The sequence below is a fragment of the Antedon mediterranea genome, chromosome 8 (assembly GCF_964355755.1).
Source record: "Antedon mediterranea chromosome 8, ecAntMedi1.1, whole genome shotgun sequence".
NCBI classification, from domain to species: Eukaryota; Metazoa; Echinodermata; class Crinoidea; order Comatulida; family Antedonidae; genus Antedon; species Antedon mediterranea.
Window position 1 is genome coordinate 24,355,040 of NC_092677.1, and position 18,851 is coordinate 24,373,890.

The window sequence follows — 18,851 nt, forward strand, 5'->3', positions numbered from 1 at the left end:
GAGAGGGGGAGGGGGAGGGGGAGAGCAGCCACAAATAAATTGAATGTCTAGGGCGCCACCATGCGGGTACGATGGATGAGTTTAAAAAAATGAAGACGCAACGTGTACGTCACGGCCAAGCCCACCACACGCCCACAAAAAACAAAAGCGCGAAATATTTAGCGCCCTCTATTAATATGTTTATTATTAGAATACACATGAATGAGTAGGCATGTTTGATGTGATAAAAACTGATGTTGAGGTTGTACGTTGCGTATTATTTAACAATCACAAGGAAGTAAAAACAATAAAATAAGGTAACCAAAACAGTACTGAAAAATTGGACAGTAAGTTAACTAATAATAGAGCCTAGCAAGGCCTAATAATAATAGGCTGGTAGGTATAGATAGTAGCTTTGGCCAGGCCTGGTGTGTACAGTGTTACTGTTATAGGCAGTGTACTGTTAGTAAAACTAAAAGTGGTTCAGAAATTGTTAAAATTGGCCTACGCCTAGCTCTAACTCAAGAGGCCAAAACAATGTACAGGAAGTAAGTATTCTCCACCCACACCAATCAATTTAAACATAACATATACAGTAAATATATCATGCTTTTTTCAGGTTTAATATTGTATAAACAAATTTAATGGCAACAGCACCTGTATTGATACTTGGTAAACACGAAAACACCACAACAAATGTGTTTACCTTAGCAGAAGTTGCTAACCACAGTGACTCCACATCCTGTTGGTTGGTTATTGATAATTATGTCCTTGATGTAACACAATTTTTGTCAGAAGTAAGTATAATATTTATTTGTTGAGACTTTTTCTGATAAATGTTTGTTGCTACGGTCTATGGAATTCAATTTGGCAATGGGTATGGAAGGCAATCACTGCCAAAAATACAATGAAAAACCTACAAACAATACAATGTATTTGCGAAAATATACAATTTACTTTTTCTGCACATTCGTTTTTGCGACTACGCTGTCCATTTTTGTGTTTCTTTCGGAATACTGTATGTTGTACGTTTTTGTGCATGTCGTTTTGTTTTCCTTTTCTGCGAATACATTGTATGGGTCTGCGAGACGTACGTTGTACTGTACAACGCACATCTTGCAGAAACATACAACTTGTACATTTCTGCAAATACATTGTACGTTTCTGCAAGTATATTTTTCCGCGAATACGTTGTATATTTGCATAAATACATTGTATGTTTGTAATTGTATTTTTGGCAGTGATTGCTTTCCATAGATAAATAAATCACTTTTTTAAGTTTTACAGCTTAAATTTCATTTATTTTTTGACAGCATCCGGGTGGGAAGGAGATTATATTGGAACATGCTGGTAAGTTATTTGCAGTCTAGCTTTTAATTTTTATTGAACAGATATTATAATAATTTATATAAAAAAGTACTTGTACAATAAATGAACTTTGACCTTTGGAAAAAGCAAGAATCATGTATATTATATATAATATAAATAATTTTTGTGAATTTTAAATCTGTAATCTAAAACTCTATTTTGTGTAATACAGTAGTATGGTTTTTATATTGTTTGAAGGTTTGCATGGCGAAATAAATTTTGCGGTACACCACATATACTGTATTTGTGTCCTAAAAAGAACTGTTGAGTTTCTTGACGTTTCGATCAAGATGCTTTGATCGTCCTCAGGAGTTGATTTGATTCTCACTCCTGAGGACGATCAAAGCATATTGATCGAAACGTCAAAAAACTCAACAGTTCTTTTCAAAACTAATATTTGTGGTGTACCGCAACCTTTATATCAACGTGTATGGTTTTTATTTGCAAGGTCTGGACGCAACAGGACCCTTCAAAACAAAAGGACATTCCTTAGAAGCAACCAAACTACTCGGAAAATATATAATTGGACAAGTAGTACCAGTAGGTATTTCAGAGCCTTCTTCCATGTAAATGACCACAAACATGATGGATAAAAATTTTTACAATTGTAGGTGTGCTACAGACTGCACTCCTCAATACATAGGTGTGCCATTTGTATTTTGGTGTGTAGAGGTTTACCAAATATAAGTGTGTTGTAAATCACAATAATCAAGGGCTGTTTAGGAGTGTGTTAGGTGAGTGATCGCATTCACTCACCATGAAGGAATTTTTTACCAAAAAGGTTTTTCTAATAAAATTTTAATTAATTCAATATTTTTTTAAATCACTGTCCAAAAATGAAATGTAGGTATAATGAAAATAAATATTTTTTTTTTTTTTTATTATTGGAAATAAAGATATTCTTTTAAAGGGCAAGTTTGGTATGTAACAAATTTATATAATATTGAATAAACATACAGATTTGTTTTAAAAGGAAAAACAAAAAAAATTGATGTATATTGTGACAAGATAGAACACCTTGAAGAAAAAAACCAATTAAATATTTTTAACTTGGAAATAAAAAAGGCCGAGAAGCTAGGCCATTCAAAAAGGCAGTGCTCCAACTTTGGATGTGGAGTAGAACATTTAGAGACTTCAGGCACAGCAATTTCCAAATGCGTCGCATGGCAAAAATTATCAACAGATAATTTAATGGAATGGTCCTTGACCACATATCTATCTGTACATTTTGGTAAAGATCTTGTAATTACTTTTTGAGTAATCCTGCTAACTAACAAACAGACAAATAAACGCGCGATCGATTACATATACCTCCTTGGCGGAGGTAAGACACAGAATCAAATGGCAGGGACACATAAAGGTGTATTACAAACAATAATGTTGTATGCTATACAAATAAAAAGCATTCCTGTATTATTATACTTTTATTACACTTGATATTGAGACTTATAAAGCCGTAGCTTGTGTATCCCTCGACATGTTTCTATATATTATCTTGTCTTGTATATTTTAAATCCCATTCCCTACGTTTTTTAGATCTAATTTAAGTTCACATGTAAAAGTAAACACTATACCATAACTTTTTTTGTTTTTAAATGGTTAAAATGTGAAAAATTAGTAGATACTAATAATTTAAAGCGGCCCGCTATAAATCCCAACATGCATTGCATGTGGAATGATATCTTAATTTTTCTTCTGTATTTTAACTACTTTCGATCGATCGTAAGGCCAAAACAAATAGAAGAATCGTAAGTTTTCCCCAATTTATATTACTGGAGTTTGGCAAAAACAGAAAAGAAAATGAATGCAGAGACTAGTCAACTAGGCCTATAGCTAGCGTACAATGTTCGTATGTTACTGCTGTTTACCAGCTACAATGGGACTTTAACTGCAATAAAAAAAAGCTGGATTTTCTTACCTTCATATCATTGTAATTAACTTATTATTATATAATAATGAAAACTACTGGTTGGGATTTTTATTATGAATGCACTCTGTAGAAAGGCTGTACCAGATGGTAATCACATTTAATATTCAGCTTCTAGAGTGGTAAAACTGGTTTAAAGAACCAGCAAAAAATGGAGAAAATAAATATTTCATTGAAAACATGATTTAAAGGGTAGAATTGGTTGATAATAAACCCAACCATCTTTTTTTATTTATTTACTTTTATTTTAAAAGCATCCAACAGCGAGTAACTCACCAATTACAGGATGTATAAACTATTTTATCATTTATCGTGCTTATAAACCAAGTCTCATTTGAGGCTTAGGGAGTGGAATTGAAAGCATTGTGAGTTACAACCCTGGCACATAGATCAGGACTGGAATTGGGATTGGAAGGCAAACACGTTGACCACCAAGCTACAGCTCCCTCCACTACATTTTTAACATCAGTGAAGCACAATGGCCGTCATGCAATATATATTTATATTTTATATATTTATTTAATAAAAGCAAATGTATGAACTTATGACGAATTACATTTTACTAAATGACAATTGTATCATCTTAAAAATTGAGAGCATTAATTGTACGCCAATGTTCGGTTGTGTAAATAGTTATATGTCACTGAAATGTGAGAAACTGTTTTTAATTTTCTTTTCAGTAACGTTGTGATTTGCTTTAATTTTTAGGAAGAACGAATTTACATTCCGTAAACAAACAAACCTCCAGCCATTGAGAAGAAGTTTGTAAAGATATATAAGTTGTAAAATAATAGGGACTGTGCATTATTTAATATTTTTTAGTGTATTACTATTAGAATAATGTGGATTCACCTTACTATACTGTATAAACTTTGTAGGAAAATTATTTTTAGCATCATAGTGTAATGTTTCTAAACAATTTTTTGCCCAAAAGGCTTTCATACTGTATTGAAATTGATACAAATTAGTGTCAATTTTGTTTGCAGTTCCCAATTGTACTAATCATGGCATGCGGTGTGATCATTGACACTATCATTACTTGCGATGTGATCATTGACAATCATCGCATGCGATGTGATAATTGATACTCTATCATTGCTTGCGATGTGATCATTGACATTCATCGTATTCGGGTGATCATTTACTATTATCACATTTAGGTGGTCATTTACAATCGTCGCGAACGGTGTGATCATTAACATTATCGTTGCATGTGGTGTGATCAATGGACACTCTATCATCGCTTGCGATGTGGTCATTGACAATCATTGCATGTTGTGTGAACATTTACAATCATTGCATGTTGTGTGATCATTGTAAATTGTTGCATGTGGCATGATCATTGACTAATCACTATCATCAGATACGGGATAGGGACAAACATAATGAAATTTATAAACAAAAATTATATTCCAATCAAATTTAATTCCAGGGTGTATATATAATGCAATTAGTGTTTTACATTGAAAATGTATTTATTTTGTTTTGTTTGCAAATGCAATGCAAAAAAAATAATGGTTTAAAAAAACCAAAGCCATTTCTAAAATATAATGGGTTTATTGTTGTACATGTATACAGTATAGGAGTTTAGTTTTAAAGTATTGTTTATATGTTGTGATAAATCATTTTTATTATTTCTGACATAAAATATGTTTATATTAATTTTTATATTAAGAAATAACTATTTATTTTTAGATGACATGTGTTAATGTATAACAAAATAATTGTATAATAAAATAATTGTATAATAAATACCACAATAAAAGAATTAAAATCAGTTAATATGACATGAATACTAAATAAATTTTGATATGATAAAATAATGTATTAAATATTCAATAATATAATGTTTTTTCAGAACACTGATATAATCAGGTAATTTTTTGTTGTAAATTTATAAAATATAAATAATATAATTTTTTCTAGTGCAGTATCAAAACTACAAGATATTGTTTTAAAAAGGCGCATTTGCACTGGATTTGTTTTTTTTACCAATCTGACCTGCTGCTCGGAAAAAGTTCAGTGCAACTGCTTTAATGGGTCTTTCACACCTGTGCCGGCATGGTTCTGGTTTGGTTCGCTCCACACAGCCATGCGCTAATTGATATGCAAATAGCCGTGTGGAAACCATACATTGGAATAAAATTCAAGAGTTAATGTTTTTTTTTTAACAAACTGTTTTTTGAATGTTACAGTACTAAATGTGGTACTAAATGATATGCCAATGATTGCCTTAATATTCACTTACCATATTTAATGAAAAATCAAAATGTAAATTGTAGATATTTAGGGGGCTTTATTTAAATAAATACGGCATATCAATGTAAATGTAATATAATTATAATATCCTGGATTTATATGGCGCCTTATGTTGTGAAACCTCTAAGTGCTGAACATTATTACCCCAGTCAAACACGTATGGAAATATACTCCCATAATGCAGCTAGTAATCAGCGCAAAGCCTTGATCTAAACATGGTTCCCATTTATAACATAATACAGACATTGTAACCGTTGGAATTAGTTTTAATAAAGTATTTATACGTTTGTATTGAATTTGTTTGTATGTACTGTATTATGTATTTTATACTTTACCTGTAAATGTTACTGTTAATGAAAATAATTAAACTTAATTTAAACTTACATATATTGTTAATTGAATATCTTATAAAATAACTAGTAAACTGTTAATGCGGGATGTACAGTACATTTTGGAAAGACACTGTTATAAGAACTATAGTGTATTCAACATTAAAAGTGGATGTTATAAAAACTGGTAAACTTGGGGGGGAAGTACATTAGTTTCATTCATGTTTCATTATATTATGTACTACACGCTGTACTATTTTTATTTATTACCTTAAAAAAAATTTAATTTAACAGACTGAAACCTAAAGCTTTGTCCACACTATCAAACTTTATGTGACAAAAAAATATATGGACATGATGTCATATCACTACTATATTTGGGTATATCACTACCATATTTGGGCACATTACACTTTTTTTCCAAACTAGATTGATAGTGTAGACAGAGCTTAAGATAAAATAGTTTTATTTATACTGGAAAATATTTGTTTTACTATTTATGGCACTTCAATTCAAAAAGTAATTAATAGTAATACGGATTGCATACAGTAATACACTATTTAATAGTGTATTACTGTATGCAATCCGAGTTCATTATGCAGTAATTTATTTTCAGATTACCAATGTGATTGACTTAATAATAGTGAAAATTAGTGCAACGCAAATAAATTTCGCTGGTTTTTATTTACGTCATAGCGTAAATGCGAACATTTCCGAGTTTCTTCGCAAGTTGACAATAGCTATCTTTCATTTTCATGACGCTTCATTAAACTACCTAACGAGTCAAAAACCAGAATGGCTCGAAAACTGTGTATTGTGAAAACTAAAGATAAAAAGTGTAATGTAATTAATTGAATCACAAACTCAAAAACGAAAAAATAAATAAAATATGTTTATTATCATATTTACAAGATTTATAACTGAAAATACTACAGTCAACTCTCCTAATACCAGACACCCTTGGGCTGGTCGCATTATTTTTTTTCCTATCCAATTAAGGCAGAAATCATGAATAATTCATTACGATAATTATGACATAATGTGGTACATTATAGAGGGCGCTATATAAGTATGCAGAGAGATTAAATAATTTGTGTAAACAGCGTTTGCCAACCGAAATGTTTGGCTTTACCCTATTACACTGGAGCCCTCGGTTCGAGGTCTTTCAAGAACATGTTTTTTTTTAATAGCTGAGAGAGATTATTTAGAGGGTTTGTATAGTATAATTATTTAGGAAGTAGATCAGCTATCTTGCAATTCTTTATAATAGAAAATAATGAAGGTAATGAATTATTCATGATATCTGCCTTAATTGGATAGGAAAAATAATAATACGGGTTGGTCTAATATATCTCATTTTCCTGGAAAGTCTGGTATTCAGAATGTGTTACTAATGTTTAGAATTTGGAACATTTTGAGAGAAAAATTTTTTTTTTTTTTTTTTCTGGTATTGGGAGAGTTGACTGTAGTTATCATTTTTTATATTTTCTGAAACTTCTTGTAAAAAAATTATTTCTAGTATAAGCTATCCACAAAATAATACAAATACCACCAATGAAATACATTTGAATAACACTCGACTCCTCTGGTAAAAAACACTTGGAGAATACATACTCGGAGCTGGTTATTGTCATCTGTTGGCAAAAAGAAAATTATCCAATCATAAAATGCACAATTCTGAAAGATTTCTGTCCAAAAGGTCTTGCTATCCTACAATGGATTTGATAACCGATTGGTAAGTTAACACAATTGCTTTGATTTTTTTTTTTAAATAAAAATTTACAAATTATGTCTCTATTACACTATAGTCTTAGTTAGATGCGACGGCTTTTCTCATTCTCCCAGATTTCCTCATCTCAATTCTCTATAAATTAAGTATTTTCCAGTATAATTCCAAAAAAATCTATAAATAACACCAGTGAAACTACAAGTTATCCACAATAACTGATTATGATTACCGTATATCCTCTGGTATAATCCCACATCTCTAGAACACGAAGTTGGGCCAACTTTAAGGGGTGGGACTATACCCGGGGAATTCCTGGTTCAGGGAAAAAAACTATTTAAGTAGCATTTCTTGTAACAAGGCCATATACTGTACATGGCTGCAGTCGTGTTTACCAACCGACTAAACACTCATATGAATTGGCTAGAGAGAGGCCACATCCAGGTCAATACTGGGACTACACCCGGGGATGTGCCTGTTTTCATGAAGTAGGAGGTGGGATTAGACCTGAAGTGGGATATACGTTTATTAACAAATCATCATTTTTGTACTGCCACCTACAAAATACACAAAAACAATCCCAAGTTACCTTACCATAATAAAGCTTGGGTTGTTACGATTGCGCCAAGAGAACGATGGAATGGAAATTTCTGCCGTTTTTTCATTGTGCACCACATAGCAGCCATGATGGATGTGACCACTGAGAACAAGGCGAGGTTGAATATATGATAAAAGCTATCAAGTTAAAAAAAGCTATAATTGAGAAACATGAAATAGAAAAACTAAATCGGAGAAGAGAAATCCCCAGCTTTTCTCAACATCCTGTATCTGCACTTACACAGTGCAATTGAAATTAAAGAATCGATCGATAGCAACTGTTGTTGAATATGGCATTAGTACTGAAAAGCCCAAAATGTTTGCACATCTTTTATTTTTGCGACTTTCACGATGGAAGAATGATCGCGAAAATAAAGGGCCAACGATGTTGTTTACAGTCGATCAGAAAGTAAAAATTTATGCCCGCAAACATTTTGGGCTTTACACTTAGTATTTAATAAATTACCATATAGTTGGTTATAGTTATACTGTAGTGCATTCAAATCACAAGCACCAACTATAATTCTTTTAAAAATAGTACTGTATCTAAAAATCTTTTTTTTTCTAGGTCAAAAATTATGCGCCAACAGCACGCAACAAAAACTGACGAAACATACGCAATTTCTCTAAACAAATTACAGGTAATAATGTTGGAACATATGGGTTTTCTCAAGCAGGTTGTATAGCATACGCGGCATCCTATAACTCTAGTTTGTACGTACACCATATACTATAAGGAGCGTTTTGTAGGTATCCATTTTGCAATTGTGATGTATCGCGAAGTATGCCTACCCGTAGCGAGTCTCTTGAGTAGGCCTAGTATTTTTTTTCGAGGTTCGCATAACTTTTTATGCCACAGAGTTGAGAGTGAGGAAAATTTAAAAAAAAGAGGAAAATACCAACCACATCACATAGGCTGGGGAAGGGGTCCCCATCGGTGCTATTGTAGTAGATTGCGATTTGAATTTTTAAATATAAGTGAGAATTTTTTTTATAGCAAACTATTGCCTTTGTTGGTGGCGCTATTTACTGTCTGTTTAATACACCCACCCCCCTCCCTTTTGAAATAATACCAAGAGATTAAACATGTTTAAAACGCGGAGATTTCTCATCCTTGATGTTAGATCAAAATACTAGTGGCTGAATTATTTTTAATACTATGTTTACCTTATTTGAAGATTCCTTCGAAACTGTATCCCAATTCGGTTTGAATTCTTTGTATTTTTCTTCTGGTGGAGCAGAGTCTACTCCAGTACAATCTGCATCATTTTTACGAAACAATGGATAATGCTGCAAGAACAATTTTTTTATTTCGTTATAATTTTTTATATCAACAGAATCAACAGCAAGCATATGTCTTATCAATTACTGGATGGAACTAAGCACGTGCTTTCTAAACTAAATCTTGGAATCTAAGGAGTTCTGGTTATATTTACAGTGCAAAAACATTGTCTTGTTCAGTGGTTAGCAGCTATGAATGCTAACTGGCAAAACCAAGAGCATGCACAGGGCCCCTTAGGAGTGATAAACCAGGGCCCTTACAAATAATGAATGTTTATTAATTGAATGGGTAAAATATTTGCATGGACTGTTAACTCGTACAAGTTTTTTAAATAATATGAAAATCCCATTCAAACGCATGCTTGTTTATAATGTGGCTCCCGTTAGTTTAAAGATGTATTGTCCCTTTGACTAATTAAAATTTTGAAAAAATATTTTATAAAAAAAGTGGGTCATTTTGAAGTATCCTAATAGTTATTAACTTTCACCAAAAATTTGTCGGAAAAAAAATCATTTAACTGAAATACAGACGTTTTTTTGTTCAAAAAATAACTTTGACTTCCAGTCAAAGTTTTCGATCAAAACATATCTCATAATGCAACGCGCTTGTTTGGCTACTCTGTATGCATAATCATAAAACTTCCTTGCGATCTGTGCGAGAAGACCTTCTCAACCGTGTTGAATTGTAAACAATCCTAATTAGCATCATGCATAATGCATACTCGTGGTTTGAAATCTTTCGCTCAACGATTTTCCAGACGAAATGTAATCAAAATAATTTACCTGTTAATTACATAAACTTGTTGTTTTTGGCTCAAATGTCAACTTAAAGTGAATAACTTTAATATTACAGTTTAAATTTAGAATATTTTGACCTTCAATTTTTGTGTTTCAAGGGAAACACAACAAACAAATCCATCAATCATTGTAATTAACATACGTGATATCATGTAAGTATTACAATTTTACATTCCTTTGCGTGGGATTTTTAGACATGTTGTTTAAAAACTTGTATGAGAAACATTTCCAGTTTATACATAAAAGCATTGAATAGAACAGTCCATGAAAATGAAAATGAAAATTTGTTAATTCAACAAATCCATCAATCATTAAATTTATTAATTTAATAACAAGAAATGAAATCAATTTATGTAAAAATTCTCACTTGCAAAAGTATAGGTTGCACATTTGGTAACTTTTCATAATTGTTGCATAGTTTTTCTCCGCCTTTCTTTCCAGTAGCTGTTCCGAATCGGGTACAGTTAAGTTGCTTGGACACTTCAGTGAGTCTATATGCCGCTTCCGAGCATACAGGGCAATGATCATTCTCCATTGCAACACTGTTTACTGTAACAAATCTGTTGAAAGTTTAAAGAGCAAAAGCCTGCAATAATTGATTTACTCTGCAGAGAGCGATAACCATAAACTTAGCCTAGGTCGTCTTAGGCCAATGTGTTGTAGACAAACAATGAACTTTCAGATCCGACAAGCAGTGAAGCGGGACAGGAGGGGAAATTGCTGTACAGAATATGAATAGCTGCGACGCAGCAACAAACAAGACTTAGCTAGTACTAGTAGTACAGTACTGTAGGCTAGGTCTAGCTAATACAAACATTACACAATGACCAATAGGAGATTTTTTATTTTGTACCATTATATTTGACAGTTTTTGTATTACAATACGTAACTCTACAGTCACTTAGGATTTGGTAAAATATTTCGCTTTATTGTCCGGAATTGATTTCGAAATAGAGAGAATATTCCATATTGTATATTATAAATTATTCATAATTGTTTTAATAATTGAGTTATCTTGTATAAAAAGCTACGATCGCTCACTGGCTAAACCCAGGGGCTCCAGAGCGTGAGCAGGAGCTGCCCAGCATGTTGGAGGGCCCTTTGCTCTCTGCGTTACACCACTGTTGCCAAACAGTAGATATGAAGTGTATAGTTGATGTTGTACAATACAAACTGATACAGTTTACAAATAAAGATAGTTAATTGAATGGTTAGAATATTTTCATGGACTGTTCTATTCAATGCTTTTATGTATAAACTGGAAATGTTTCTCATACAAGTTTTTAAACAACATGTCTAAAAATCCCACGCAAAGGAATGTAAAATTGTAATACTTACATGATATCACGTATGTTAATTACATTGACGGCTGAAACATCAAAATTTCTCTCAAAGCGATCAATTAAATGCTGATTGGTCCTACAACATAACAAAATAAGAGATTGAATGTAAGAAATTAAATTTCGCTGCACTGCCATTATGTAGAAACAACATTTTCAATACTACTATTAATTTACTTTGAAGATCTGTAGCTTGGTGGAGATGAGCATACAGTACATTAAATAATGTGTACTACTGGGCTTGTAAATGTCATATCACTACCATATATGGGCATATCACTGCCATATTTGGCCACATCACTACCATATTTGGTACAGTTGCCCTTAATCTTGGGGCAACCCAAAAAAATACTTAGGGCAACTAGAAAATAAAAGGGTTGGTCCTGAAAGCCAAGTGAAATCATGAATACAACAGTACAGATGATCATTTTTGACATCATTGAGAGGGCAACCAAGTCTCGGACACTGATTGCCTCAGAGTAACAACAAAAAAAACCCTTCATGTTTTTTTAGGCTTAGTCTCTTAACAAAACATGTACAGTACCGGTAGGCTGAATATAAAAAATGCTAGAAACTTAATATAGATCTGGTTTATAATTTTCTGGTTCAGAAAATGTGTAACAAGTCAAAGGTCAGTTTAAAATACTGTATATTAAAAAAACATACCAGGAAGTTATACTTTCTCTGCAGAGTGACATGCCTTAAGCTCTGTCTACACTTATCAAACTGGTTTGACAAAAAAGTGTGATGTGCCCAAATATGGTATTGATATGACATCATCATGTCCATATATGGGCACATCATGCAATGCGACATTTATATAGCGCTATTTCATAAAGATCAGAGTGCTGTGGACTTAGATGTTACACCTTTTCAACAACATTCTTCTCCCCTAAGAGTCACATCGTGTCATCGGCAGTCAACTACGGCGCCATTACGTCTGTCCATGACAGTGTGTGTGTGAACTAGTACATAGAAGTAACCTCCTACTCGTCTCAAAAGATGTACTAGGTTCTTTAAAGTGCACACGAGCAATGTGCATACACTGGACCTACGGTTTATAGTCCTTATCCGAGAAGATTAACACCAGAATCATGGAGCGAGTGAGCCTCGAACCCTTGCTGATGTTATAGCTATGGATTACGGTTCCACTGTCTTAACCGGTCGGCCACTTACTCACTTCACATTGATAAAGTTTGATAGTGTAGACAGAGCTTAAGAATTTGCTAATGAACAAAACAAATCTTATACCTGCACACCCACTTCTAAAGCCTTGATCACATTGTACTTAATTTGGTCAAAACCAAACCACATAAATTGACCAAGAAAAGTCCAATCCGAATACTGGCTACAATTCCCTTAGGGTTAAATTAACCAACTCCAATGGTTACTTTTACTGACCACTGCCTGCCCAGTAGAACTTACCATGGCCTTTGTAAACCTAATCATCAAATTTTGGTAAAAACATGTTAAAACTGAGTGAAATTATCCAAGTGCGAACAAATATCAAATTTCTGATGACATTGGGTAAAGTTTCCTTGGTTAATTTTACTATTTTTCAAGTCCAGTGCGAACAAGGTCTAAGTAGTTTTAAATTATAAACATTATCATACCTGTAGTGAAAGCCAATGTCATGATTTCCCATGATAACATGTGTCTGTCCGGTTCTGCCTTGGTGAAAGATTTTTTGAAAGCGAGAAACAGTTGCAGAGAACTCCTACAATGTATACATATTTATACATTTTTAATAATATCTATGAGAATGTAGTTATGACTGTGGATGCAAAAACTACATATCAAGAAATTCAACGTCCTTCAGATAATCCCACATATATCATGTCCGGATAAACTACTTCAATCTTATAGCGCTAATTGCACAATGCTTCTAAGCGCATAAAATTATTAACCCGGTTATTTTTTTGGATCACACACACATATGGAAACATACTCCCATGTAATGCATCTAGTAATCTACGCAAAGTTGTGTCTAACCGGTACCCATTTATATGCATTTGGGTGGAGAGAGGCAAACGTAAGTAAAGTATCTTGCCTAAAGATACAAGCAATGTGGTGAGAGTTGGATTAGGACTCGCATCAGTAATCCAACGTCCAACACACTGTCCCACACTCCCTAACGTGGGTACGACACGAGTTGCTTGTAAATAGCAGCATAGGTTAACTCAAATGCTGCCCTCACACCTACTATAACTTGTTTTAATGACAATAAAAAATCTTTATGGGCCCGATCGTCTTAATTGTTGATCGTACGCGAGATCCAGTGACTGTGCATCCTGTGTAGCTTGCAACAGTTGTGGTTGATATGCTTTTGTTTTATTTTTGTGCTCTTTTTTGCTACCAAAAATATACAGTTTAGCAGAAACAGTTTTATCCGCTCAACAACGTGCACGTACGTTAGAAAATACGCACAGAAAAGGATTAATCATTTTAATGTTGATAACACTATTAAAATATTTTATAATTCTTTTACATAGTTCACTACATTTGTATCACAAACTCGTGGAAAGACACATTGAATTTATTTTATGGTGGACAATTATAAATCCAATTCATTTTCGTGGACCGATCATTTAATCCAGAAAAAATTACATACAGTACAAACAATATATATATATATATATATATATAAATCGTGGTAAATTTAACGCAGATCATGAAAGCGAAAGTGCTCGATACAAAATGTAGAGCCAAATATAAATAAATGAAAGACGCCTGTAGTGCCTGTAGTACAATAAAATGCAATAAAATGTGAGTGAGTGGCCGAGCGGTTAAGACAGTGGAACCGTAATTACGTAGCCATAACAACGGCAGGGGTTCGAGGCTCACTCATTCCATGGTTCTGGTGGTAGAACGAGTCTTCTCGGATAAGGACTATAAACCGTAGGTTCAGTGTACACATCTAGCTCGTGTGAACTTTAAAGAACCTAGTACATCTTTCGAGACGAGTAGGGGGTTACCCCGGTGTATTAGTACATCACAGCCACTGATCACCAACTGGGCCCTCTGGGAGACCAGTCATTGACTGAAGAGGTTACCCAGTATAAATATATATATTTCAATTTCAATGTTCAGTTGGTAATTTACTAGCGTCTTTCATTTATTTATATATTATATATATACACCTTTACTTCTGCTGCCTCTCGCTTATGGAATGACCTACCCGCCTCTATTAGATCATGTTCTTTTTCTTAAATCTGCTCTCTCATACACCGCGCCTTTGATCACTTACTGCTGGAATTGGCGCATTACAAATTCGTATTACTATTATTATTAGCATCACTTATTCAAATGTTTATTTTTACGTGTACCTCGTCAGAAGACCATTTTCCTTCATCCATTAAATCACCTAAAACAAAAACAGCTTCTGGGGCAAACAGGGTCACAGCACTCTGGAAGCTCCGCTCCATCTGCCACTCCCTACAAAAACACAAACAAATTTAATTAAAAAAATATATAGCAAAAGAGATTATGAAATGTTATTCTACCAATTTTGAGAAATAACCAGTGTTTCAGGATAATTAATGAGATAAACATATATTTAAACAATATTAATATAGAGAAAATTATTAATTAAGAGAGAAAAGCTGATGTAACATCTAAAAATGATCATGCTAGAGTTCAGATATATCATCGACAGCAACAAGGTAATAATTGGCTTGTTTTTTTTTCCTTCAAATCATGGGTATATCCAGGTGTGTGGGAGTATTGTGGCTTACTCCTTTTTTTCCATCTTTCAAAAATGGGGAATATGGGAGGGTGGAGTTGGACCTCTAATATCCGTATTTCACCTATTTAAATTTAATACTCAATTAGAGTTTATTAATATTAGATACTTCAACAATATTAAAATCCGAGTACAAGTTCAAAGAAACTTTTGACAAAATATTAGGCCCTCCTATTTATAGCCCATGGGATGAGTACATCTGTGGATTTAAATGCTGTACTGTAGTGTAGAAGTATAGATTTAGTTACCTCCTAAGCTTATCAAACCAGTGACCATTTCGTGACCCCAACAAATGCGGATCAGCCAGAAATATGGCGTGCAGTGGTGTTTCATCCAATACCGCATCCCTCGTTAACTTAGGCCATGAACAATGTGTAATGACAACATAGTAGATTATGTACTCGCACGTCACAAACAGTAAAAGTATCAGGCCTGAAAGTGTCAAAAAGTGTTTCCAGTTTGGCGTCATGCCAACATACATTAATTCAAGTACATCATCTCTATGCTTCTGTAAATAAAACATAATTATTTAAGTTATTGTTAATATATTACTTATTTACATTATATTACCTAGCAGTAACCCGTGCACGGTTTTATCGGCTTTAATATTATACTATAATAATAATACTGTAACAATAAATACTTTATTTTAACAGGAAAAGCTCGTGTCAATATAAGGACTTAAGGTGTTCTTCTACAAGGCCGTGATCAACTAACACTAACAGTAATACATTACAAATTTAAAAATAACAAATTTAAAAATAACAATAACAAATTAGAGAACAAAAATATATAAACTGAAACCTTAATTACATTTATGCTAAGAGTACAAAATAAATAAATTACACAATTAAAGTATTTAAATTTGTGGCATTTTGCATTGGTTTTATACTATAATTCGCATGGGATGAGTGTATAAAAGCGCACTTTCCCCTGACAAAAGTAATCTGACAACAAAAAAAACACTCTGGATATGGGACCCTGCTAGTGAGCAATATGCCAATATAGGTCTAGCCTCTAGGTAGGCCTACTAGTAGCCTGCTAGCTAGCTAGATAGGCTAGTATACTACTCTAGTAGTAGGCTAGGCCTGGCCTATAGGCCTAGGCCTAGTTATTATAGGCTAGGGCCAGGCCTAAGGCTAGGCTAGAGGCTAGTTGTATTTTAGTAAATATTATTGTAACGTTTTGTTACGTAACCGTAGTTGGCGCGCTAATGCAGTTTCGTACCTAGCCCCGTAGTTTACATGCATTTGTAGGGATTGCATATATTAAAAATAAACATTATTTAAAGTCGTATTAATGATTGTAAAAACTTCTCTTGTAGCCTAGCTAGGCCTAACAGCATCACATTTGTGTTACCACACGTGAAACTCCGAGTGTGACGGACTGCGCTGCGGCGGAAGAAGGAAACTGGCATTGTCTGCTGCCCCCTATTTTCAAATTCAGATGAAAGTTGGCATTTTGTATTTAGCTAGTACAAAAAATGTCGTGCGCCGCTCATTAGGCAGATTATTAATATTATTGTTTATTAAGCCAGACTACTTAATTGATGTTAATGATCTAAGACTAAACCTGTAGTTCTTACATTTAAGAGAATAGTATGCATCCTCACTTGTTTGCACCCTGTGTAAGATTTTGAATTATTATTTAATTCCAGACGACGGTTACCGTATATCTTGGGTTATTATTCTTTGATTGTTTTTTTAGGGGTGGGGGGGGGGGGGGGGGGGGTGTGGAGCCGTGAAATGTGCAAAAAGTCACATTTGTGCAAACAACCACATTTGTGCAAACATTTTATCTTCAAATGTGCAAATCTGTAAAAATTCATAACCCACAAATGTGCAAACATCTCGCCGTTAAATGTAAAAACGATCAGTTTTGACGTTAGATGTGCAAAAGGTATTCTACAAATTAATGTGCAAATCATTTCTTCAGTCAAACTTCTATTCCATTTTATATTTAGAGTATAATAAATTTAAAATTTTCAATATTATAATTATTCTTACAATAATGTTGATTATGATATAAGTCAAGAATGTTTGGTTTTTAATAATGAATTTTTAGTCTCTATCCCACCAAAGTACCGGGACACTATTTTAGACACTGAAGAATGACCACTATGTCGTTGAAACGTTCCTTATAAAAGTCCTCTTATTGGAATGAACTGTGTCCATTAGATTTTCTACATTTCATGTAACATTTGTTTGTGTTATGCGAGGTTTGAACAATTTATGCAATTGAAAATTGGGTGGAATTCGTTGCAAAAATTGAAGCCAAATACTCGATTAAAATTTATCAGATTAAAAAATAGTGCAATGTATTTTAGTATTTAATAAAACCAAAGTTAAGATAAACCTTTTAGTGTTAAATATAAAAATAATGCAAGTAACGCATTAAAAGAATAAAATGTTATTAAAATTGCGCAATTTAAAAATAAACAAGTTTGTTCAGATTCAAATTGCGAAATCTTTGCGCTATTTTGAATCGTGCATATATAACATTCACATTCATACTAATATTCATCCCTATAACATGCGTACTTCGTTTTTATTATTTTTCTTCTGTTCATTAGACTGATTTTGTACCATTCATTTGCACTTTTTGCGTTTCATACTGTTAACGTGGCCTAGTTGGCATGAGGCCGAGTTGACTTTTGGCCGAATTGATGTGAGGACGAGTTGACTTGGGGTCGACTTGAATTTGGCTGAGACGGATTAAAAGCCTTTAATCATAATAAAATACAACAGTATAATTAGTTATTATGATATTGAACATATTAGATTTATTAGAATCTTTTTCCTATTGTTATTTCTATTCTGAAATACCACGAACCAAAAATATAAAATGTAATAGGAATTTGACTGAAGATATGATTTGCACATTTGTAGAATACCTTTTGCACATTTAACGTCAAAACTGATCGTTTTTACATTTAACGGCGAGATGTTTGCACATTTGTGGGTTATGAATTTTTACAGATTTGCACATTTTAAGGTAAAATGTTTGCACAAATGTGACTTGTTGCACATTTCACGTCTCCACAGGAGGTTACTATTAGAAGGGGGGGGGGGGGGGTTACTATTAGAGTAGGGGGTTACTATTAGAGTATAGTTGGTTACTATTGCTAATCGTAAATTATGCACCTGAAAATAGTAACCGATCCCCAACTTTTCCGGTCAGCAACTCATAGCAAAATAATAAAACAGTACGAATAGGCCTAAACTAAATTTGGTTGAACTCTAACTTTATTTTATAAACTCATAAACACTCAATCCTCCCCCACTCCCGAGATGAACATGCATTATCTCCTTATTTTCAAAATACGGCTGCATCATAACTCTAATAGTAACCCTCATGAGTTACTATTAGAGTAGTAGGTTATTATTAATTATAGATTGACTTATAAGGTGGGTTACTATTAGAAGGGGTTACTATTAGAGCCTGGGTTACTATTAGAAGATTTACGGTAATTGTATTATTAGAAAGATTGTATCTCATATCTTAT

General features: G+C 33.3%; 2 protein-coding genes across 4 annotated transcripts; one reads left to right on the forward strand and one right to left on the reverse strand.

Annotated features, from left to right (window-relative positions):
• Positions 1–197: 197 nt before the first annotated feature.
• On the forward strand, positions 198–4,880 carry LOC140056787 (cytochrome b5-like). 3 transcript variants are annotated; one of them, XM_072102268.1, is made up of 5 exons: positions 198–296; positions 599–776; positions 1,293–1,329; positions 1,796–1,887; positions 3,955–4,880. In XM_072102268.1, exons 2-5 carry the CDS (start codon positions 624–626, stop codon positions 3,955–3,957), a joined length of 285 nt encoding a protein of 94 aa, XP_071958369.1. In that variant the 5' UTR covers positions 198–296; positions 599–623; the 3' UTR covers positions 3,958–4,880. The 3 variants fall into 3 exon arrangements, with proteins under 3 accessions (XP_071958369.1, XP_071958367.1, XP_071958368.1); XM_072102266.1 differs by having other exon boundaries at positions 3,983–4,880; XM_072102267.1 differs by having other exon boundaries at positions 200–326; positions 3,983–4,880.
• Positions 4,881–5,240: 360 nt separating this feature from the next.
• Positions 5,241–16,711, reverse strand: LOC140056817 (metallophosphoesterase 1-like). Its single transcript, XM_072102299.1, has 9 exons — positions 16,574–16,711; positions 15,595–15,854; positions 14,931–15,039; positions 13,218–13,321; positions 11,603–11,683; positions 10,632–10,824; positions 9,353–9,475; positions 8,183–8,323; positions 5,241–7,496 (listed from the first exon to the last, which is right to left on the reverse strand). Exons 2-9 carry the CDS (start codon positions 15,825–15,827, stop codon positions 7,335–7,337), a joined length of 1,146 nt encoding a protein of 381 aa, XP_071958400.1. The 5' UTR covers positions 15,828–15,854; positions 16,574–16,711; the 3' UTR covers positions 5,241–7,334.
• Between the last annotated feature and the right edge of the window lie 2,140 nt (positions 16,712–18,851).